At 42.6% G+C, this 25377-nt stretch overlaps 1 protein-coding gene across 1 annotated transcript; it reads right to left on the bottom strand.

The window, feature by feature from the left end:
* Positions 1 to 20088: 20088 nt before the first annotated feature.
* LOC309565089 (extracellular calcium-sensing receptor-like) lies at positions 20089 to 24865 on the bottom strand (the record flags this gene model as incomplete). Its single annotated transcript, XM_082269849.1, has 2 exons — positions 20089 to 20118; positions 24119 to 24865. 2 exons carry the CDS (start codon positions 24863 to 24865, stop codon positions 20089 to 20091), a joined length of 777 nt encoding a protein of 258 aa, XP_082125975.1.
* Positions 24866 to 25377: the final 512 nt, after the last annotated feature.

Raw genomic sequence — 25377 nt, 5'->3', positions numbered from 1 at the left:
GTCCCTGAAGAGGACACACGGCCATGATTTGAGGTTAGAAGAAAGGAGGCTTAACCTTAGATTGTGGAAAGGATTCTTTACTGTTAGAGCAGTAAAAATGTGTGACTCCCTTCCTTAGGAAGTGATACAAGCTGAGAGTCCTGATAACTTCAAAAAACTTTTAGATGTCTTCCTCAGAAAGCAGAATATATGGGGCTATGGAAACTTTTTGAGAATAAAAATCACACATACAAACACACACACACAGGTTAAAATAGAAGGACCTGTGTCTTTTTTAACATTTTAACCACTTGACCCCACTTGAAGTTTTTACCCCATTCATGACCAGAGAATTTTTTGCTATTTTGTATTGTGCTACTTCAACTGGTAATTGTGTAATCATGCAACACTATGCAAATTAAATTTAATTTAATTTAATTAAGTTTTTCACGCAAATAGAGCTTTCCTTTTGTGGTATTTGATCACCACTGGGTTTTTTAATTTTTTTATTAGTTAAATGAATAAAGACCGATCATTTTGAAAAAAAAAAAAACAATATTTTTTTATTTCTGCTACAAAACATATCCAAAAAAACTAAAATTATTAAATGAGAATTTTTCATACATTTAGGCCAAAATGTATACTGTTACATGTCTTTGGTAAAAACAAATCCCAATAAGTGTAAATTGGTATATATACTGGATTTGTTTTTTATACTACAGTAGTAATGGCAGTGATCAGTGACTTATAGTGGGACTGTGATAGTGTGGGGGGCAACTTTACACTAAGGGAAAGTGCAAAATCTATTGCAGCTCTGCATAAAAAAATTTGTCAAAGCCTAGTTGAAGTTAGAAGCTGATTGGCTACCATGCACAGCTGCATTATATTTTGCACTCTCCAGTTTTAGTAAATTAACCCCTAACTGCCACTGGGTGAGAACTGAAAAACTGACACTGACATCACCAGAGATACTAATACAGTGATCAGTGCCAATACTATACACTATCACTGTACTCATGACACTGGCTGGGAAGGGGTTAACATCTAGAGGCAATCAAGGGGTTAACTGTGTGCCTAACAAGTGTAATGTGTGTAATATGTTCTGCTTTTACTAAGAGATGTGACTGATTTTAAACACAGCCACATTGCTGCTCCATATACAGAGCCCTGTGCTGTTAGGAAACACAGAGCTCTGTACCGTGATTTGCTAAGCCCATCAGCAGGTCCCAGCAATGAATTATGGGCTGGGACCTGCTGGCCACCCAATCACAGTACAGACAGGGTGGCGTGCATGCGTGTGCCCTCCACCTGGAAATGTAAAATTATGTACATATACGTGATTTAGTGCAGAGCGGCCACCCCGGAACTGTACATCTACATAGAGCAGTCCACTAGTGGTTAAACTGTGTAAACTATGAATGTGTTAACACTTGTGCAAGCGTAATGAAAAATTACATAATGTTTGTAAAATGTGTGTAATGGCATCTTTGTTGCCTTTCAGGGGTGAATGTAACATTCTCTAACATTTGAGAAAAATAGCCATGAGAACATTTGACCATGAAAGTTACCATTCACCAATAGAGAAAATGGCCTAACATTATAGGCTAAGAACATTGGACCAGCAGGGGAAATAATATGAGGAAGACCTCCGCACTGTGTACAGTCTATGAAGTATCCTGTGTGAAAGGACAAACAAATGGGTGTTCAGTAAACTTTACCTAAAACCCTGAAATTAGTCTTGATAGACGCACAGGGATTGAACATCCCAGAAAAGCGTTCTCAACTCTTAATGATGATGAACAAAATGAGAAACTCACTTTCAGTCCAAGTCAGTGCTTTAAGTGGCCCAAAAGAGGTGCCGGTACTCTATTATATAATAGAAAAATAGTGCAGCGCAATCCTAGTGGTAAAATTATATAATCATGCAGAGTCCCAGTGTTAATAGGTGTCCATATAAACAGATAAAAGTCTCCAGTGTAAAGTGGTCCTAGGGCAATTCCATAAGGTGCTTGTCTCCACGAGTGCTCATGCAATCCCACCACCTGTTCACACTGCCGCTCACCTTAACAAAGAGACCCTACAGGGTCAACCAGCATGTCATCTCAAAATCAAAGCATCCTCACACTTTCTTCCTTAAGCATAGTAAATGATTACACCTCCGATGCACTGTCAGGTCCTCAAACAATGTTACCAATATGTGTAGGAGAAAAGAAAGAACGATCTAATGCTCTCTGTATGCAATCAAGCACTCTTTAATCCATATAAGTAAACAACTCACATTTTTGAAGAAAATAACAGCGCATATCTGCAGAGTTTGCAAGCAGGCGTGCATCAGGTCCACCAACCCGGAAGAGTGAGAGGCGTCCGCGGTCACGTGATGTCCCTCGTACGCGTTACGTCTGTAAAAGTAAGCTGGACTTCTTCAGCGAGGGTCACGTACAATACTGCGGACCCGTCTTTTATGACAATATGATCTGCCCACCTCCTGTCTTCAATCAACTAATCAGTATGATTCCAAATGGAAACAGGAAACAGGAAGTGATGTAAACAGGAAGTGATGTACACAGGAAACAGGAAGTGATGTAAACTAAGGGCGGAAGTAAACACTGCATGACCCTTAAGCCAGGACCAGCCTGTATTCTTATATGCAGTGTGTACGGGCAATTTAAAAACTTTCCACAAGAACCAGCTTGGGGAAATACATTAAATGCAATTTAATAAATATACTATGCCCGAATTTAAAAATAAGTATTAAACATAATTAATACATCTTCCCATAATCCAAAGGATTCAATGGGTGGTAATCGTCATTGTGACTCCGGCTAAATCTCAACTCTCCACTAGATGGCGTATCTGAGCATTGCCTAATCATAAATGTGAACAATAAGTGACATATATACAATATTACACATAAATCTATTAAAATGACTAAATATAAACCGCAATGTGAATACTATAAAGGACAAAGAACAAAGCAATAAATACATTCCCTATAAAATATAAAATATAAGAATATGGGAACAATAAAAAGGCAAAAAATATCTCATCGGTCAGAAATAAAACAGTTGAGATCAAACTCAGCATTGAGTCCTAATGGCGTTAAAACTTTACATTCAAAAATCCAATAAGACTCCCGTTGACTCAACTGTCTAATAAAATTCCCACCTCTCCAGTGTGGGTGGACTCTCTCTATTCCCCAGAATTGCAACCCACTGGGATTTTTTTGATGGAATTTTTTAAAATGTCTTGAGACACTATGCGTTTCTAAACCTTTACGGATATTAGTGATATGCTCGCCCACTCTGACGTGTAAAGCACGAGAGGTACGTCCTATGTACTGAAGGCGGCATTCACACTGTAACATGTACACCACCCCTTGCGTTTTACAGGTGATCAGATTTTTGATTTTATATGATTTATTAGTAGCAGTAGTTACAAATTCTTTTTGTTTCTTTAAATTCTTCTTGCAGCTCTTACATGTAGCACATTTCCCACATGTATAGGTGCCAGAAAGAAAAGAAAAAATATGATTCTCCCTGATACGAGGTGGGTCAACAACCCCAGGCGCGATTTTATCTCGCAGTGAAGGGGCCTTCCGCTAGATAAACTTAGGGAATTCTGTCAGATGGGGTCCTAGAATTTTGTCCTCTTTAAGGATAGGCCAATACTTTTTAACAATATGTTCTACTTTTTTGTAGTGTATATTGTAATCAAAAATAATTCTGTAACCTGGATCCACTGGATTAATTGTGTCTCCATTCAGGAGAGTATTGCGGTTACTCCTTCCCACATCCTCCAATTCTTTTCTAATGGGGTCCTTTTTGTATACTTTCTCAAGAAAACGCTTTTCCAAAACCTTTGATTGTAATTGATAGTCACTATCCGAAGCGCAATTGCGTCATAATCTAGTGAATTGTCCCCTTGGAATGTTGCAAAGCCACATCTGGTGGTGACAACTATCCAAGGGGATAAATGCATTCCTATCAGTAGGTTTGAAAAAATTCCTTGTTCTCAAGGCGCCTTCCTGTTTATAAATCTCAAGATCGAGAAAGGCAATCTTTTCCTTCTCCAAATTCCATGTTAAAGTGATATTTTTGGTGTTACTATTGAACCTATCCATGAATGTTTGCAGATCTGCCATGTCTCCTTCCCATACCATAAAAATATCGTCAATATAACGTCTGTAACAAATAAGTTCCTGTGGTAGGGTGCCAAATACAGCCTCTTCCTCCCAGTGGGCCATGAAAAGATTGGCCACACTGGGAGCAAACTTGGCCCCCATCGCTACTCCCCTTGTTTGGAGGTAGTAGCGATGGTCGTTCCAGAAATAATTCCTGTTTAAACAGAAGTTCAAACTTCTGTATAGGAATCTTTTGTGTTTATTAGTCAGAGTTGAAGTGGCTAGGGACCATTTGACTGCTGCTAAAGCGTCCTCATGTCCAATGATAGTGTATAAAGACCCAACGTCTGCTGTAATTAATACACTATCATTGGAACACGGCAAATCATTCAGGAGTTGGATCATATGCTTAGTGTCTCTCAGAAAGGATCTTGTTTCCCTCACAACTGGCTGTAGATAGTAATCAATATACTGGCCCAATCTTGAAGAAATGGAGTCTATTCCATTCATGATTGGGCGGCCAGGGGGGTTATCTGTACTTTTATGAATCTTAGGGAGACAATAGATAATTGGTCTTCTACAAAAAAGGGGATTAAGATACAAAGCCTCTTTATGACTCAATACCCCTTTTCTTTCTCCTTTTGTCACTAGAGAGTGCAATTCATCCTTAAACTCCAACATGGGATCATGGGGCAGGATCTGATAAGTGCTCCTGTCACCCAGGAGTCTCAGCATTTCCCCTCTGTAATAGGTTCCACTAAGGACTACCAAACCTCCTCCCTTATCGGCAGGCCGAATTACAATGTCACTCCTATTTTCAAGTGACTGAATCCCTCTTTTTATGTACTGGGGATCTGATACTCTTTTCACATTTAATTTCTCTAAGTCCCCACAGACCATGTTGCGGAACACTTCTAAATGTTTTATATCTTGGCCTGGAGGGTTTAAGGTAGATCTATTCCTTAGATTAGACTGATTAGTTGTATCAGAAGATGCATTTTTTGTAATCGGATTGGAGAGGAAATATTTCTTAATATTCAACTGTCGTGTACATTTTTGAATATTAACCACTTAAGGACCGAGCCTATTTTTGACACATTTTGTTCACAAGTTAAAATCAGTATTTTTTCCTAGAAAACAACTTAGAACCCCCAAACATTATATATATTATTTTAGCAAAGACTCTGGAGAATAAAATGTCGGTCATTGCAATCATTTTTGTCACGCGGTATTTGCGCAGCGGTCTATAAAGCGCCATTTTTTTGGAAAAATTTTGAAAAATCACATTTCACTGCATTTAAAAAATACTAAACAGTAAAGTTAGCCCATTTTTTTTGTATATTGTGAAATAACATGTCACGCCGAGTAAATAGATACCCAACATGTTACGGTTTAAAATTGCGCCCCCCCGTGGGATGTCGACAAACTACGGTCAATAGAGATCTCAATCTGCGACGCTTTAAATTTATTTAACGGTTACCAGTTTAGAGGTAGAGTGTAGCTCTTTTTTTTTAATTATTGCTCACACTCTGGCGATCGCGGCGATACCTCACATGTGTGGTTTGAACAGCGATTTCATTTGCGGCTCGACTTGCGTATAAGTTTTTTTTTGTGCGCGAGCTAACGGTGACGGGGGCGGCTAAATTTTTTTTTTCCCATTTATTTTATTTATTTTTTTAACTTTATTACAGTTTTAAAAAAAAAATAAAAATCTGATCACTTTTATTGCTGTCACAAGCAATGTAAACATCCCTTGTGACAGCAATATGTCGTGACAGGTACACTTTATGGAGGGATCGAGGGTCTAAAAGACCCTAGACCCCTCCACTACACTTCCCTGTATGCAAAACGCCAAAAACGGCGTTTTTGCATACAGCCGATTTTCAAATTTGCCGCCTTTTGCGGCACAGTAACCCGGAAGTGACGTCATGGACGCCGCCTCCGGGTTACGTCAACGGAGCCCCGATCTATGCCGTTTCCGGCATTCATCGGGACTCCATCCAGCCGGCAGACGCGCCGGCTGGGTGCTCGGGGCTCCCGGTGGGACGGGAGCCCCGAGCAAAGCCACGGAAGGCGGCGGGAGGGGGGGGGACGTCCCCTCCCGCCCCCCCGGGTACCGATCGAGCGGCTCCCGAGCCGCATCGGTCGGTACCGACGGAAAGCCAACCGTCGGCTTCAAACCACGGTACCGGAATGATGCCTCTAGCTAGAGGCATCATCCCGGTACACTACCGCAAAGTTTACTGACGTAGGCCTACGTTAGTATGCGGTAAGTGGTTAATATACGTCTGAAATTTGTTAAGATTTCTGATGGGGGCAAATTTCAAACCCTTATCAAGAACCCTCATCTCATCTTCTGTGAGTGGGATCCCACTAAGGTTAAAGACTCCAGCTCCTACCGAGGTCTCTGTTTTTTTGACTTTTCGTCCTCCCCTGCATCCTCTCGATTTTTTTGTTTCCCTGACTGGGGATGGTTATCTCTCCAGGGGTGTTTCTGTTGCGGGGTTCTGAATGCTCATGGGGGGAGCTGAGTCTGTGCTCCCCTCCAAGGGGACCCTCCCCCTAAAAAAGAAGAGGAAGAAGCGGTCGGATTGAAGTACCCTTGATTCTCTTGATAATCTCGAAGAGGAGCAAATCTATTACTTGAAAGATCAAAATGAAGAAATGGAAGCCTCATCCTCTTCTAATAATATAAATATAGAAAGGTCCCAGGGGTCTATACATCAAATTGTAACACCTCTGCCTCAACGTTCCCAGGTTTTCCATCAAAGAGGGAAGAAGGGAAAAAATAGGAGAGGACGGGGTGGGGGACATGACTATGGCCCCCCCTCGTTCTCTACATATGCCCCAATTCCTGACCCACCACCTCCACATAGAGATACCAATCAGTGGCAGATGGTTAGGGGAAGAGGAAGAGGGAGGGGAAGGGGTCGAGGCAACTATCACCCTTACCCAACGAAGAGAGAAGGAGTTGATCTTTCAAGTAATAGATTTGCTCCTCTTCGAGATTATCAAGAGAATCAAGGGTACTCCAATCCGACCGCTTCTTCCTCTTCTTTTTTAGGGGGAGGGTCCCCTTGGAGGGGACCACAGACTCAGCTCCCCCCACGAGCATTCAGAACCCCGCAACAGGAACACCCCTGGAGAGGGAACCATCCCCAGTCAGGCAAACGAAAAAATCGAGAGGATGCAGGGGAGGACGAAAAGTCAAAAAAACAGAGACCTCGGTAGGAGTTGGAGTCTTTAACCTTAGTGGGATCCCACTCACAGAAGATGAGATGAGGGTTCTTGATAAGGGTTTGAAATTTGCCCCCATCAGAAATCTTAACAAATTTCAGACGTATATTAATATTCAAAAATTTACACGACAGTTGAATATTAAGAAATATTTCCTTTCCAATCCGATTATTAAAAATGCATCTTCTGATACAACTAATCAGTCTAATCTAAGGAATAGATCTACCTTTAACCCTCAAGGCCAAGATATAAAACATTTAGAAGTGTTCCGCAACATGGTCTGTGGGGACTTAGAGAAATTAAATGTGAAAAGAGTATCAGATCCCCAGTACATAAAAAGAGGGATTCAGTCACTTGAAAATAGGAGTGACATTGTAATTCGGCCTGCCGATAAGGGAGGAGGTTTGGTAGTCCTTAGTGGAACCTATTACAGAGGGGAAATGCTGAGACTCCTGGGTGACAGGAGCACTTATCAGATCCTGCCCCATGATCCCATGTTGGAGTTTAAGGATGAATTGCACTCTCTAGTGACAAAAGGAGAAAGAAAAGGGGTATTGAGTCATAAAGAGGCTTTGTATCTTAATCCCCTTTTTTGTAGAAGACCAATTATCTATTGTCTCCCTAAGATTCATAAAAGTACAGATAACCCCCCTGGCCGCCCAATCATGAATGGAATAGACTCCATTTCTTCAAGATTGGGCCAGTATATTGATTACTATCTACAGCCAGTTGTGAGGAAAACAAGATCCTTTCTGAGAGACACTAAGCATATGATCCAACTCCTGAATGATTTGCCGTGTTCCAATGATAGTGTATTAATTACAGCAGACGTTGGGTCTTTATACACTATCATTGGACATGAGGACGCTTTAGCAGCAGTCAAATGGTCCCTAGCCTCTTCAACTCTGACCAATAAACACAAAAGATTCCTATACAGAAGTTTGAACTTCTGTTTAAACAGGAATTATTTCTGGAACGACCATCGCTACTACCTCCAAACAAGGGGAGTAGCGATGGGGGCCAAGTTTTCTCCCAGTGTGGCCAATCTTTTCATGGCCCACTGGGAGGAAGAGGCTGTATTTGGCACCCTACCACAGGAACTTATTTGTTACAGACGTTATATTGACAATATTTTTATGGTATGGGAAGGAGACATGGCAGATCTGCAAACATTTATGGATAGGTTGAATAGTAACACCAAAAATATCACTTTAACATGGAATTTGGAGAAGGAAAAGATTGCCTTTCTCGATCTTGAGATTTATAAACAGGAAGGCGCCTTGAGAACAAGGAATTTTTTCAAACCTACTGATAGGAATGCATTTATCCCCTTGGATAGTTGTCACCACCAGATGTGGCTTTGCAACATTCCAAGGGGACAATTCACTAGATTAAGACGCAATTGCGCTTCGGATAGTGACTATCAATTACAATCAAAGGTTTTGGAAAAGCGTTTTCTTGAGAAAGTATACAAAAAGGACCCCATTAGAAAAGAATTGGAGGATGTGGGAAGGAGTAACCGCAATACTCTCCTGAATGGAGACACAATTAATCCAGTGGATCCAGGTTACAGAATTATTTTTGATTACAATATACACTACAAAAAAGTAGAACGTATTGTTAAAAAGTATTGGCCTATCCTTAAAGAGGACAAAATTCTAGGACCCCATCTGACAGAATTCCCTAAGTTTATCTAGCGGAAGGCCCCTTCACTGCGAGATAAAATCGCGCCTGGGGTTGTTGACCCACCTCGTATCAGGGAGAATCATATTTTTTCTTTTCTTTCTGGCACCTATACATGTGGGAAATGTGCTACATGTAAGAGCTGCAAGAAGAATTTAAAGAAACAAAAAGAATTTGTAACTACTGCTACTAATAAATCATATAAAATCAAAAATCTGATCACCTGTAAAACGCAAGGGGTGGTGTACATGTTACAGTGTGAATGCCGCCTTCAGTACATAGGACGTACCTCTCGTGCTTTACACGTCAGAGTGGGCGAGCATATCACTAATATCCATAAAGGTTTAGAAACGCATAGTGTCTCAAGACATTTTAAAAAATTCCATCAAAAAAATCCCAGTGGGTTGCAATTCTGGGGAATAGAGAGAGTCCACCCACACTGGAGAGGTGGGAATTTTATTAGACAGTTGAGTCAACGGGAGTCTTATTGGATTTTTGAATGTAAAGTTTTAACGCCATTAGGACTCAATGCTGAGTTTGATCTCAACTGTTTTATTTCTGACCGATGAGATATTTTTTGCCTTTTTATTGTTCCCATATTCTTATATTTTATATTTTATAGGGAATGTATTTATTGCTTTGTTCTTTGTCCTTTATAGTATTCACATTGCGGTTTATATTTAGTCATTTTAATAATTTTATGTGTAATATTGTGTATATGTCACTTATTGTTCACATTTATGATTAGGCAATGCTCAGATACGCCATCTAGTGAAGAGTTGAGATTTAGCCGGAGTCACAATGACGATTACCACCCATTGAATCCTTTGGATTATGGGAAGATGTATTAATTATGTTTAATACTTATTTTTAAATTCGGGCATAGTATATTTATTAAATTGTATTTAATGTATTTCCCCAAGCTGGTTCTTGTGGAAAGTTTTTAAATTGCCCGTACACACTGCATATAAGAATACAGGCTGGTCCTGGCTTAAGGGTCATGCAGTGTTTACTTCCGCCCTTAGTTTACATCACTTCCTGTTTCCTGTGTACATCACTTCCTGTTTGCAGCACTTCCTGTTTGCATCACTTCCTGTTTACATCACTTCCTGTTTCCTGTTTCCATTTGGAATCATACTGATTAGTTGATTGAAGACAGGAGGTGGGTAGATCATATTGTCATAAAAGACGGGTCCGCAGTATGGTACATGACCCTCGCTGAAGAAGTCCCGCTTACTTTTACGGACGTAACGCGTACATGGGACGTCACGTGACCCGCGGACGCCTCTCACTCTTCCGGGTTGGTGGACCTGATGCACGCCTGCTTGCAAACTCTGCAGATATGCGCTGTTATTTTCTTCAAAAATGTGAGTTGTTTACTTATATGGATTAAAGAGTGTGGTAAAGGTACAGCGCCAATAAATACTAATTCTAAACTTGCAAGAAGTAAACTAGAGTCCATAAAGTCCACATAAGAGAATTGGTTCAGATGTAGAAGATATGACCATAAGTTCCAACATCAAACGTGCAAAAGAGGGCTCCTGGCAGTCATCACATAAAGGTAATAAAGGTTGTCCCCTTACCAGAAAGTTAGACCCTCTGTCAAGGAAGGTCCACCAAGCATGCAATGTAGACGATCACCAGGGACAAAACGATGCACTCAATTCTCCTCCAGTCCTCCACAGGATATCCGGACAGGACCATGGACTCCGTCAACTTCATAAGCCCCGAATGTACAACATAGATGTTCCTCCAAGAAGACAAATGGGGGCGCACATAGTGAAGTACGTACAAATTTATTAAAAAGATAAAGGTAAAAGCACTCACATGTTGCTGCTTGATACAGGCATGTATATAACAAATCAAATAGCCGCGGCTGTTGGGCGTATCTGCATTGGGGCTGTCGTGCCTGACGTGTTTCGTCCTGCTGAGGCGTTATCAAAGGCGAAGCCCCCCACATGCAGCACGCTCTTAAATAGTACCCCTCAATGTTTGGAGTGCGATCGCGCATCACTTCCGGTGCGGGATGACGCACTTCCGCTTCCGGTGCGTGATGACGCACTTCCGCTTCGCGAAGACGCACTTCCGGTTGCGGCGTGCGTGATGACGCACTTCCTATTTATCTGTGGTAGCGTTGTGAGGCGCTTCCGCCCTCACTAAAAGTCAATAAAAGTCAGCAAAGGGAAAGCTGATCGGACATAGGCTACCAGAACTTTTGGCCTCCCGGCCGCCCAAGGCTAGCCAGCAAAAGGCCGTTCCAGCAACACCATGCCTCCCCAGCGATAAGACCACTCTAGCCGACCATCATGTGAGCTCACATATGTTTAAAATGTGCAAATTGTCACATAAAATGTAAATTCAACAGTACATGTATAATACATAAATGAGATATAAAAAATACATATCCATAGATAAAATAATTCATATATATAAAACAGAATAAATACACACCCCATGATATATCTTATCATATGTTAATCACCCCCAAAAATGAACCATAGTGATCAATGGTCGCCCACAGAAACCCATCATGAAGGGTGATATAAACAATGATACATGCCAATAATAATGCTATGGGATATTAAAAAGATATTTTCCCGACACTGGAAAGTACTGAGGAACGATCAAATTTTGGCCCCTGTTATTGGAGAACATCCAACTGTGGTATTTAGAGGAGCTCCTCCCTTGAGACTTAGGGTGGCGCCCAACATTGTAGATCCCCCTTCTAGGATCACTCACCTCTTTCCTGAGATTAAGGGGTTTTTCCCCTGTAGGCGGTGCGTGGTCTGTAGGGCAAATGCCATAAAAGACAGGAAGGTCTTGTCTTTTTGTTCCAGGACCACACACAAGAGCTACCCTATTGATAAGTTTATCACCTGCACGACGGAGAACGTGGTCTATATGCTGGAATGCCCTTGTGGGTACCAATACGTGGGCAGGACCACACGTGCTATGAAGACTAGGGTGAATGAACATTTGGGTAATATTCGCCGGGGGTTCCCCAAACACTCCGTTTCTAGGCATTATTCGGAGTGTCACCATAAGAAATCAATGGGCACCAAAATAATTGCTATAGATAAATTTACTCCACATTGGAGGGGGAGTAATGTGAGGAGAGAGATCTCACGCCTTGAGACCAGATGGATATTTGATCTCAAGTGCTATACTCCCTTTGGTCTTAACGTTGACTGGGATGTCAACTGCTTCATCAACAATAGTTGATGGCTGGGTTGACATCCCAGTCTTCTATGGTTGAGACCCTCTATTCGGATGTTTGAGCATGTTTTGGTTTAGGAGTTTTTCAGCTCCTTTTTTTGAGCCTTTTTTAGCCCTAGGAGGCTTATAAATTCATACGTCCGTTTTGACGGTTATACCATGATATTAAATCGTAGGTATCTATTAAGTTCTCAGAATGCATTATTATTGGCATGTATCATTGTTTATATCACCCTTCATGATGGGTTTCTGTGGGCGACCATTGATCACTATGGTTCATTTTTGGGGGTGATTAACATATGATAAGATATATCATGGGATGTGTATTTATGCTGTTTTATATATATGAATTATTTTATCTATGGATATGTATTTTTTATATCTCATTTATGTATTATACATGTACTGTTGAATTTACATTTTATGTGACTATTTGCACATTTTAAACATATGTGAGCTCACATGATGGTCGGCTACAGTGGTCTTATCGCTGGGGAGGCATGGTGCTGCTGGAACGGCCTTTTGCTGGCTAGCCTTGGGCGGCCGGGAGGCCAAAAGTTCTGGTAGCCTATGTCCGATCAGCTTTCCCTTTGCTGACTTTTAGTGAGGGCGGAAGGGCCTCACAACACTACCTCAGATAAACAGGAAGTGCGTCATCACGCACACCGCAACCGGAAGTGCGTCATCGCGAACCGGAAGCGGAAGTGCGTCATCCCGCACCGGAAGCGGAAGTGCGTCATCGCGCACCGGAAGTGATGCGCGATCGCACTCCAAACATTGAGGGGTACTATTTAAGAGCGTGCTGCATGTGGGGGGCTTCGCCTTTGATAACGCCTCAGCTGGATGAAATGCGTCAGGCACGACAGCCCCAATGCAGATACGCCCAACAGCCGCGGCCATTTGATTTGTTATATACATGCCTGTATCAAGCAGCAACATGTGAGTGCTTTTACCTTTATCTTTTTAATAAATTTGTACGTACTTCACTATGTGCGCCCCCATCTGTCTTCTTGGAGGAACATCTATGTTGTACATTCGGGGCTTATGAAGTTGACGGAGTCCATGGTCCTGTCTGGATATCCTGTGGAGGACTGAAGGAGAATTGAGTGCATCGTTTTGTCCCTGGTGATCGTCTACATTGCATGCTTGGTGGACCTTCCTTGACAGGGGGTCTAACTTTCCGTTAAGGGGACAACCTTTTTTACCTTCATGTGATGACTGCCAGGAGCCCTCTTTTGCACGTTTGATGTTGGAATCAACATATGGTCATATCTTCTACATCTGAACCAATTCTCTTATGTGGACTTTATGGACTCTAGTTTACTTCTTGCAAGTTTAGAATTAGTATTTATTGGCGCTGTACCTTTACCACATTTCCTATGGTCTGATACACTATTGTACTGGCAGCCTTCCAATTTAGTTATTTCCTTTGAGCGCAGCTTTCTCTTATCCTTTTATGGATTAAAGAGTGCTTGATTGCATACAGAGAGCATTAGATCGTTCTTTCTTTTCTCCTACACATATTGGTAACATTGTTTGAGGACCAGACAGTGCATCGGAGGTGTAATCATTTACTACGCTTAAGAAAGAAAGTGTGAGGATGCTTTGATTTTGAGATGACATGCTGGTTGACCCTGTAGGGTCTCTTTGTTAAGGTGAGCGGCAGTGTTAACAGGTGGTGGGATTGCATGAGCACTCGTGGAGACAAGCACCTTATGGAATTGCCCTAGGACCACTTTACACTGGAGACTTTTATCTGTTTATATGGACACCTATTAACACTGGGACTCTGCATGATTATATAATTTTACCACTAGGATTGCGCTGCACTATTTTTCTATTATGTATTCAGAAGGTGTTTTGGAGATATTGCCCTTGAGTCCTTTTAGCTGCTGGTCCATTTATTAGTGGTGTGTACAAGAGTCCAGCGCTGAGTATTTTTCTTTATTTGGTATTCTATTATAGCCTATAAATTTTTTATATCAGGGCTCCAACAGAGCGCCCCCACCTTACATAAGGGTCCCCCACAGAGCCCCCCCCACATCAGGGTCCCCACAGAGCCCCCCTTACATTAGGGTCCCCACAGAGCCCCCCCCACATCAGGGTCCCCACAGAGCCCCCCTTACATCAGGGCCCCCACAGAGTACCCCCCCACATCAGGGTCCCCACAGAGCAACCCCCCTCCTCACATAAGGGTCCTCACAGAGCCCCCCCATCCCATCCCATCCCACATCAGGGTCCCCACAGAGCCCCCCTCCTCACATTAGGGTCCCCACAGAGCCCCCCATACCATCCTACATCAGGGTCCCCACAGAGCCCCCCCTTCCTCACATTAGGGTCCCCACAGAGCCCCCCATCCCATTCCATCCCACATCAGGGTGCCTACAGAGCACCCCCCTCACATTAGGGTCCCCACAGAGCCCTCCATTCCCATCCCACATCAGGGTCCCAACAGAGCACCCTCCTCCTCACATTAGGGTCCCCACAGAGCCCCCCCATCCCACATCAGGGTCCCCACAGAGCACCCCCCTCACATTAGGGTCCCCACAGAGCCCCACCATCCCATCCCACATTAGGGTCCCCAGAACTGCTCCTAATCACGTTTTTAGGCTGATGCTGACACACAGGACTCGCTGTGCTGGCCTGGGGTAGCTGCAGGGAGGAGGTGGGTGTAGCCAACACTCCACTCAGCGCACAGCAGAGGAGGAAGGAGGCTCCGCAGTGTATGCTGGGGCCTCACTCTCCTCCTCCTCAGATGACCTCACTGGTTGCTAGACACAGGGCAGCGATAGCAACAAGTGCACTGCAGTACAGGCCAGCAGCCTGGCAGCTCTGCCGCTGCTGCTGGCCTGAGCTGGGACTCCGGAGCAGGGGGACTCACTGGTGGTGACTGGTCTGGCTCTGGAGTGGGAAATATTCTTGGGGGGAGGGGCAATTGATGGCGCAGATGTCCAAAATGAGCGTACCGGTACGCTAAGGCGCACGGAGAGGTGGCAGTACGTTCAAGAGCCAAAGAGCCATATTTGGACGTGGCGGTACTGAGTACCGGTGCATACCGGCCCACTTAAAGCACTGGTCCAAGTCCCAAAATTGACTAAACATCATTTTCCAGTAGTTCATAATGCCACCAACAGTCTAGCAAAAACCAAGGGGGTGTCCATCCTTATCTCCAAATACTCTAATGTATCCATTACGGATGTTCTTACAGATCACAAGGGCAGGTTCCTCTTTGTGAAAGGTAATCTGTTCAACACTGGCAAACTTGTACTGCCTAAACGAGAAACAGGTCGCCTTTCTTAACTCAGTAGTGAACCAGCTCACCACCTTTCAATCAGGCATCCTAATACTGGGTGGAGATTTCAACAGAACACTACAACTTATTTTTGACACATCTACCGGTACATTATCACTACCATATAGAGCCTTACGAAAGGTAAATCTTCTACAGGATCTTTTACTCCATAATACATGGCGTACTCTTTATTCCAACACTCGCCAGTACACTTTATTCTCTACCCCGCACAATCACCACTTCAGACTGAATGACTTATTTCTCAGAGCTAATTACAACATTAATGGCATTGAGATCACGGGACGCACCTATAAAATAGCAGCATTTGCCTACGACATTCTGCTGTTCTTGTCTGAGTCACAATCCACTATCCCTAACTTACTGAAGGACTTTGCCCATTATAACACTCTCTCTAACTTACGGATCCATTTTTTAAACTCTTTTGCCCTCAATGTAACGCTGCCAACTCACAAAGTGACCTCCTGTAAATCTAAATTACCCTGGCAAAAGCAGTCGATCACCTACTTCGAGATTCAGCTCCCAAAATCCTTATCTGACCTTTATACATTAAAATGACTTCCCCATTCTATGGGACATTCAAGGTGATCTACAGAAATGGCATGAAGGACTCTTCTCTTGGTTTGGAAGGTCTGCCATTATAAAAATGAATGTACTCCACCGCCTGCTATATTTGTTACAAATGGTACCTTTCCACTTACTTAAAGCTTTCTTTACAGCGTGTCACAAAGCTTGCACTCTTTTCATCTGGGGGCATAATGCCCTAGACTCAGCTATGACACGCTTACTCCACCCAAAATGAAGGGGGGCATAGGACTGCCTGACATCCACAAACATTACATGGCATGCCATTTAGCAAAGATTTTGGATTGGAACTCCAATAGAAATGTTAAAGCATGGGTCCAGCTAGAGCAGGAAAACTCTGCAATACCAATATATCTGATCCCTTGGTTACCCATACAACTTACAACTACAGAATACAAAGACCACCTGATGGTAGGGCCTTCTTTGCAATGCTTTCAAGCAGCTTGTAAACCATACAATCTCTCTTCTCACCCAGGGCCGCTTACCACCCTTTGACATAACCCATACTTCTCTCTGGGTGTGTCCAAACCTTTCCTAAAGGACATTTAGCTTTATAAACAGGTTTCCACTGAAAACCTCTTTTTTTTTACAGAGGCTCTTTTCTATCCTATGAGGCACTACAGGTCAAGACACATAACTCCACCTTCCTTTTCTGCACTTAGATCCAACTAAGACACTTTTTTAACCACCAGAGATCTCCCCCTGGCTGGTATCACCTGCACACATCATTTGAAGCTATTTGCTCCAGATCCACGACACAATGGCATATGATTTCTTTAATATATACTCTCCTGTTCTCTAAGAGTACCCCAAAAGCCAACAAAATGGGCCAGACCTGGGAAAGACAGCTTGATATTAATCTCACTTTTGAGGAGTGGGATTGCATCCTCAATCATACACACAAAGTTTCAGTGAATGTCACAGTACAGGAGTTAGGATATAAAATACTCTCAGGATGGTATAGGACGCCATGCTTCTCTACATATTTTCACCCTTGACATCCCCCTTATGTTGGGGATGCAGATCCAAACCCAGTACTTTGCTATACATCTGGTGGTTCTGGTCAGAACTGCAGACATTCTGGACCAGTGCATGATGGCCTATCCAAGATAACCACCTTTACACTTGACTTAACTCCAGCCCAGTACTTGCTTCATCATACCTCTGTCCCAAAATCCATTTACTACAAACTGTTAGCTCTCCGTTTAGTCAAATGTTTTGCCTGCCTTCAAAGACCCCCAAAAAATGGCCAAAAAAAACGCCTGCTGCAAAAACACACCTGGGCGTTTTTATAGCTGGCGGTTTTTTTTGGGCATTTTTTGGGCGTCTTTGGAGGCAGGCATAACATCAGAACTTCTGTATAGGGGTATATATACACACACACTTATATGTATTTATACACATATATAGGTGTGATAGCAGAGAAGCCATATGGGTGTTAATTATTTCATTAGCGCAAGCATAGGTTTCTGCTACTTTCACACTTATATATGTGTATGTGTATATTACATGTGTGTGTGTGTATATACCCCTACACAGAAGTTCTGATGTTATGCCTGCCTCCAAAGACACCCAAAAATGCCCAAAAAAACGCCAGCTACAAAAACGCCCAGGTGTGTTTTTGCAGCAGGCGTTTTTTTTGGCCATTTTTTGGGGGTCTTTGAAGGCAGGCAAAACATCTGAACTTCTGTATAGGGGTATATATACACACACTTATATGTATTTATACACATACACATATATAGGTGTGATAGCAGAGAAGCCATATGGGTGTTAATTATTTCATTAGCGCAAGCATAGGTTTCTGCTACTTTCACCCCTATATATGTGTATGTGTATATATACATACATGTGTGTGTGTATATATACCCCTACACAGAAGTTCAGATGTCATGCCTGACTCCAAACATGTCCTCAAAAAAGCCCTATAAACGCCTGCAGCAAAAAGCCGGGTGACCGGGGCGAAGCCACTATCCGGTTCTATAAGTGTTCTAAGAGAAACGATCTTTTCTCTATAGCGGTCACCTTGACATGGAAGGGTTTGGTCACCCTGCCATAGCAGTCAGAGTCAGTTTACCCTACACTACACTACGGTCACCCTGGCACTTAACACTTTCCCTACAGAAACTAGATTTTTGAATCTAACTAAATTGGAAAATAGCACCCTAACTACACTAGATGTCCCTTTCCTCACACTAATAATTGCTAAATGACACTTTGAAGCAGAAGTAACAGAACTGCTTCCACTCTCTTCCACGTCCCTGTATTACAATGCTAGGAATTTGGCGGGGCTATCTTATATACTGGGGGGCGTATTCACTAATGATTGGCCTCTGGACCCCCTAGTCCCTCCAATCACATTCCTAGCATTCTCCTGCCACCTCAATTGGCTTTTACTGATGGTTCTGGTCCAATCACGGGCTTTTAAAGCCCATTTCCTGTCCCATTGCATTTTGGTCGGTTCTAGTTGCCGAATTTCAGCAAAAAGTTCGGAATTCGGCCGAACCTCGAACAGCCAATGTTCGGGTCGAACCGATGGTCGACCCGAACCGTTCGATCATCCCTAATCCTCACTAGGGTTTAAGTCTGTAGACATGCTTGGCCAGTCCATCACCTTTACTCTCAGCTTCTTTAGCAAGGCAGTGGTCATCTTGGAGGTGTGTTTGGATCATATTGGAATACTGCCCTGTGGCCCAGTCTCCGAAGGGAGGGGATCATGCTCTGCTTCAGTATGTCACAGTACATGTTGGCATTCATGGTTCCGTTAATGAATTGTAGCTTCCTAGTGCAGGCAGCACTCATGCAGCCCCAGACCATAACACTCCCACCGCCATGTTTGGCTGTAGGCAAGGTACACTTGTCTTTGTACTCCTCACCTGGTTGCCGCCACACACGCTTGACACCATCTGAACCAAATAAGTTTATCTTGATCTCATCAGACCACAGGACATGGTTCCAGTAATCCATGTCCTTGGTGTGATTGTCTTCAGCAAACTGTTTGTGGGCTTTCTTGTGGGACAACAACAATGCAGACCAATTTGATGCAGTGTGCGGCATATGGTCTGAGCATTGACAGGCTGACCCCCACCCCTTCAACCTTTGCAGTAATGCTGGCAGCACTCATATGTCTATTTCCCAAAGACAACCTCTGGATATCACACTGAGCAAGTGCACTCAATTTCTTTTATTTATCATGGTGAGGCCTGTTCTGAGTGGAACCTGTCCTATTAAACCGCTGTATGGTCTTTGCAACCATGCTGCAGCTCAGTTTCAGGGTCTTGGCAATCCTCTTATATCCTAGGCCATATTTATGTAGAGCAACAATTCTTTTTTCAGATCCTCAGAGAGTTCTTTGCCATGAGGTGCCATGTTAAACTTCCAGTGACCAGTATGAAAGAGTGAGAGCGATAACACCAAATTTAACACACCTGCCCCCCATTGACACCTGAGACCTTGTAACACTAACGAGTCACATGACCCTGGGGGGAGGGGCAGTTATTTTGAGGGGACAACAAATTTACACTGTTATACAAGCTATACACTCACTACTTTACATTGTAGCAAAGTGTAATTTCTTCAGTGTTGTCACATGAAAAGATAAAATAAAATATTTACAAAAATGTGAGGGGTGTACTCACTTTTGTAAGATACTGTATATGTAAACACGCCTTGGCTTGTCTAGCTTGACATGCTCATTCCTACACTACAGTCCCTGGACCTCTCTTCCACACCCTTTACCTTCTCCATACCTCTTCATCTTCCCCCCTAACCCTCTCCCCTATTATTTCCATAGCTATATAGCTTCTAAACCTCATAGAGCCATCTATGTACCGAACATTGCCTTGCCATACGGTAATTGCAAGCTACTCCCATAATAAGACACGGCTAATCCGGAAAAACACCAAGTTACTCATAGATATTGTTAATGGAAAACTTGCATATCATTATCTGTGTCTTCTTACTCCTCTAAGTCAGCTACTTTCTTTGCCTATGACATGGATAGAAACAGAACTTAAGACACGATAAGTTACTTATTTCATGCAATGTTCTTACTCAATATTGGAAGCTATGTACTTGGTTACACATGTTATGTTATGTTTTTTTTTTATCTCTTTATAAATCCCGATAAAATTCAGAGAAAAGAAAGACAATGTATATTTTTAGCACTGATCACAGTATTAGTGTCACAGGTTCCCACAAAGTGTCAGTTAGTGTCAGACTTCCCGCCATACTATCACAGGTCTGCTATAAGTCACTGATCGCTGCCATTCCTAGTATAAAGAAAATAAAAAATTCCAGTAAATATACCATCATTTTTTAGACGCTATAACTTTTTCATAAACCAATCAATATACGCTTATTGGAATTTTTCACCAACAAAATGAACAGGGAAAAATATTCAAATACCACCAAAAGAAAGCTCAATTTGTGCGAAAAACATTATATGAAATTCTTGCCCGGACATGACGTCAAAGCTTTTCACTGGTGGACAAACAAAGGTCTGTACCGCATAGGACATTTCCTATCGCTCTCCGGCCCACTCTCCCTCTCCCATTGCATTAACAAACTTAAGATGCCGGCGTCGGAAAAGTTCCGTTTTTTTCAAATTTCTCATTTTCTGCATGCAATGTGGTCAGACAAACAGGTACCTACAAGATTGACCTCCTACGAGCGGTGGTGTTCTGAATCATCGGAGTTGAGGGGGGGGCATATCAACCATTTACGCAGCCCTGATGGATCCCTTAGATAAGCCCTCTTATGCCCTCAAATGGGAAAGTGATTTACAGACAGTTTACTCGCTAGACGAATGGCACCGTATGTTTCATAGATCCTTCAAAGGCGTCATTAACACGACTCTCATTGAAGCAACGTTAAAATTTTGACTCGGTGGTATCTGGTACCGACCCGTCTAGCGCTTATGTTCCCCAGCACATCACCTTTGTGTTTCAGGGGTTGTGAACACCAGGGGTCCTTCATTCACATTTGGTGGTCATGCCCTAGAATCCGTTCCTTTTGAAATAAATTCTTCCATCTGCTCCGACAAGTCACGAATCTCCAGGTCCCCCAAACACCACATGTCACCTTCCTCCATGACTTCTTACTGACATACCCTAAGAGCTTGTCCGCCCTATTGTTTTTCATGCTCCTGGGAGCGAAGCTCACTTTGGCTAAGTCCTGGAAACAACCTTCGGTCTCCCTTAATGCTGCTAAACGTAAGATCTCTTGGATCATGGCCCAGGAAAAAATGGTGGCAATCCTCCAGGACCGATTAGCTAAATACAAAGCTGTTTGGGATCCATGGGCTCAATATCTGCATATAACCTTGTAGACTTCCCTGACTTACCACACCTACTGTACCCCCGGTGACTTTCCCTCCCTTCTTTTCTCCTCTTCCTGATTTCCTTCCCCATCTTCCTTCTGTTTTCCTTACCCATATCTTTCTACTCTTTTTGTCTGTTTTTTGTATTACCTTTTATTTTTATGTATAGTGTTTTAAGGCTTGGGGCTTCCCCCCACTCCTCCTTGTGGAGCCTCTTCCCATTGCATTTGCCTCTGTACCTGCTCAGGGATTCTTCTGCTGAGATCCCTGTTGCGTACTGGTGAGAGACCTGGTCCCCAAATGTGTCGCAACCCTCCTGGGTGCTTGGGGCCGGGGTTTCCCTCGCCAATTAATTGTATATTAACTCCTCATCCCCACATGGTTCTGCTTGGCTCCCGGGAGGATCTGGGGAAATCTTTCCACCACTGGTCCCTGGTTATTGGTACACATAACAGGCCTTTTCTTTGGTCGTTGCTCTTAGTGGGCCAGTACAAGCTCTTCTGCATATTTCATTGCTGTTCTGCACTGTTAAGCTTGATCTCTTGTTTCATTGTTTATTGCTAGTGGCTGCATTCGACAGTTTATATTGCTTTTATTTTCTTCAATAAAAATATTTGAAAAAAAAACATGATATGAATGTAATTTGAGTACAGAGTTGCACGACTGCACAATTGTCAGTTAAAATAAGGCAGTGCTAAAAAGCAACAAAATGGCCTGGTCATGAAGGGAGGTAAACTTTCTGGAGGTCAAGTGGTTAAAGGGAACCTGTCCAAAAAAAATAAAAAGTATCACAAAGGGGACTTTTTGACCTCATGTGATAAAAATGACAGTGTAAGAAAATAATGTTACATCCAAGCACTTAAACCCCCTCTAAAAAAGATGACCCCCCCCCCCCCATACACACACATACAAAAATAAACACAGATGGCGGGGGCGCCTGCACACAAAAGCTTTAATTGTGCTACATATGTTCTGTATAATGTGCAAAGAAACTATCAGCTCAGCTATGTTAGATAAATAGGTCTAAATCAATCAATGTACAAGAGGTCCTCTACTGTTGAAGTCAGCGCCCAATAGGCATAGACGTAACGCGTATAGAGGGCGGAGCCTTCCCTGCTGCTCGCTGCATCCTCTCAGCTGTGCGATCTCACTGATTATAAGCGTGAATCCAAAAATTTGTTTGTGAGTACCTTGATTTTAAATAAATGGCTTTATTCAGCTTACCCGCACGGAGAGCATTCGATTTCTTTTTGCTTCTTTGCTTATGTGGTGATCTCTATGTGCCCTGTGTGAGAGCGGCACCATCGCTTTTACCTTGTCCCTGTGCAGCTGCTTGAGACTTCCATACCATCCGGTGACCTCTGCCTGTGACCCCAGAGGGGTAAAAAAGCTGTATTTGGCTCAGTGTTCTGGGTCAAATTTTAAGGTGAGAGGCTTTGATCTCTGGTGGCGACGGAGTGAAACACAATATTATGTACTAATCACGTTTACTTGGTGGTCACTTTCTGGAGATTGGAATGCACTCATAGTTTTATGGACACTTCAATTTTATTATTTTTTATTTCGATTGTATACACCTATTGATTTTTTGATGATAGTTCTGTTATACTGGGAAGCACTTATGATGTATGGTCACTAAGTTTGCAACTTTATTGTATACACAGATTTATTTTATACACACAGATTGATTTTTGACATATTTGCATTTTGTTTCTGGCACAGCACTTGTTTGCTTTTGAATATGTTCTATATAAGCATGCATGCTGGAGTGGGAACAAGTTATCTGGTATGAGTGGATTGTGGGTGCAATGTCCGGCTCCTGCAGACAAGTCCTTCAGCTTTCTGCCCATACATCTGTACAGGCTTTTTGTTAGAAAGCTGGAGGACTTGTGAATGGACTACGAGTGCACTGATCAGCACAATCACAGTCCATTAATCCTAATATTCTGCGATGGCAGACAGGACTTTAGTAAACAGGTAGTTTATCCATTCACAGGTTTGGATAGAGCCTGAGCTGATTTTAAATATGGCAATGCTTGCAGTGGGGAAACCTACCCACTGGCGGGGGGAAGGGGTGAGGGAACATGTGCTGGAACATGTTACACCTGTAATACGGATATGCCATGTAACATGTTCCAAAAGGTGAACTTAGCCTTTAAAGTATTACCTATGGAAAGTTTAAGGTACTAAAGTTTGTCACCATTTTAAAGGTGCAGGAAATTCCAACGCTTGACATACTGGAGATCTATCTACTCAGTGCAACCTCATCTTTTATATTTTACTAAATAAGTGGGTAATATATTACATATGAATGTCCTAAAATTAACTAAAATTGTATATTTTACTGAAAATAAAAGATGGCATTTGGTAAACTATTGCACTAGTATCATGTGACGGAAAAAGATAATACAGCAAGCATTGTTCTCTGCTTTCATAAAATATACTGTTTGGGGGTTTTACATAATCTTCAGGCCTAAAATTATTTTTAAACATGTGTGCAAAAATAAAATAAAAGCTCCAACAGTGAAAGGGTTAAACATCTGTAAACTAAACATGAACCTAAATTGGGGGTGATGTTTGTGGTGGAAAGACGTGTCTGGGCACATTGTGTTCCAATACTAAACTGAGTATAAGAAGATACGAGGAAACTTTCATTGAACCCTCTCACCTTATACTTTATTGTGTGTGGATTTATTTCAGATTTTTTGTTATTTATTTTAAGAGAGAAATCCATGTCATGTAATGCTTGAGCCAAAATGTAGACTGAGATAAACACACTATAGGATATTTTCTCATCAGGATAATATAAACTAAATAGAAGAGTCTCAAAACTGCAGTTCCTAGGAGGCTTTCGAGTGTTGAGTGGAATAAGGACATTTTTTATTTTGTTTTTTGAAAAGCATTTATATTGAAATATGAGAATATCCTCCATCAGGGGGTCATTTAAGTGGCTGGATGGATTAAAACTATTAAAATATTCCTGCAATCCTGGTATGTAGAAATAGGGGTATGTGAACACCAAGCTGCAGTTATTGAAATAAAAAAAAATTAATACACTCATTGACCAAGAATCTGGTAGAATAAATGTTTTCTCCGTGTAATAAGGGACATTACTCAACAAAAACCCGTAATAAGTCAGACTAAATGAGCCACAAATAATAAGAACTTCCGTAGTTGAAGCTTGCAGCTCTGGAGGAATTTTATTACAATTCTCTTTAGACACCAGAATCTTGAATTCAATACAAATTCCATGATTAGATAAATGTTTGCTGAGTTGTCGGATCTCTCTCTCTCCGTATTCATCATCAGATGTAAGGATCCCGACCCAGTTCCACTTCATCCTTTCCAGTAACTTTGCTATGGCCACATATTGCATCTCATCATCCGGAACTGTCCGGAAAAAGTTTGGATACATCTTTCTATCACTCAGTAAAGTGTCTCTGGCTCCATAACTAATCTAGGAAGAAAGAAAACCATCTGTATAAATAATCTGGAACTCTTAACCACTTGACGTACTGCGGCAGGCTGGCTCTCCCAGGCAAAAGCCCTTACATGTACGGCGCTTGCCTGGGAGGAGCGAGGAGGCGAGCGCGCGCCGCCGTCGGCCTGCTCTCGCCCCCGCCCCTGCTAGTCTGTGGGGAAGCCAGTGCGGATGTCAGGCTGCTCCGATTGCCACCTGACACCGCCGATCTCTCCCCACTGTCAGAGAAGGACAGATGGCTGATGTAAACACAGCCATCCGTCCTTCTCCCTGCAATGATCAGAGACCATGCGATCCTGCTATATAGGATCGCATGTCTCTATGGTCATCTCGCAAGCCCAACCCCCCCCCCCCCCACAATTAGAATCACTCCCCTAGGCTTACATTTAACCCCTTGATCACCAATAGTATTAACCCCTTCCCTGCCAGTGTCATTAGTACAGTGA

Source organism: Pelophylax lessonae, assembly GCF_965119305.1.
Source record: "Pelophylax lessonae genome assembly, chromosome: 1".
Lineage (NCBI taxonomy): Eukaryota > Metazoa > Chordata > Amphibia > Anura > Ranidae > Pelophylax > Pelophylax lessonae.
This window is presented reverse-complemented; position numbering and strand designations above follow the sequence as displayed.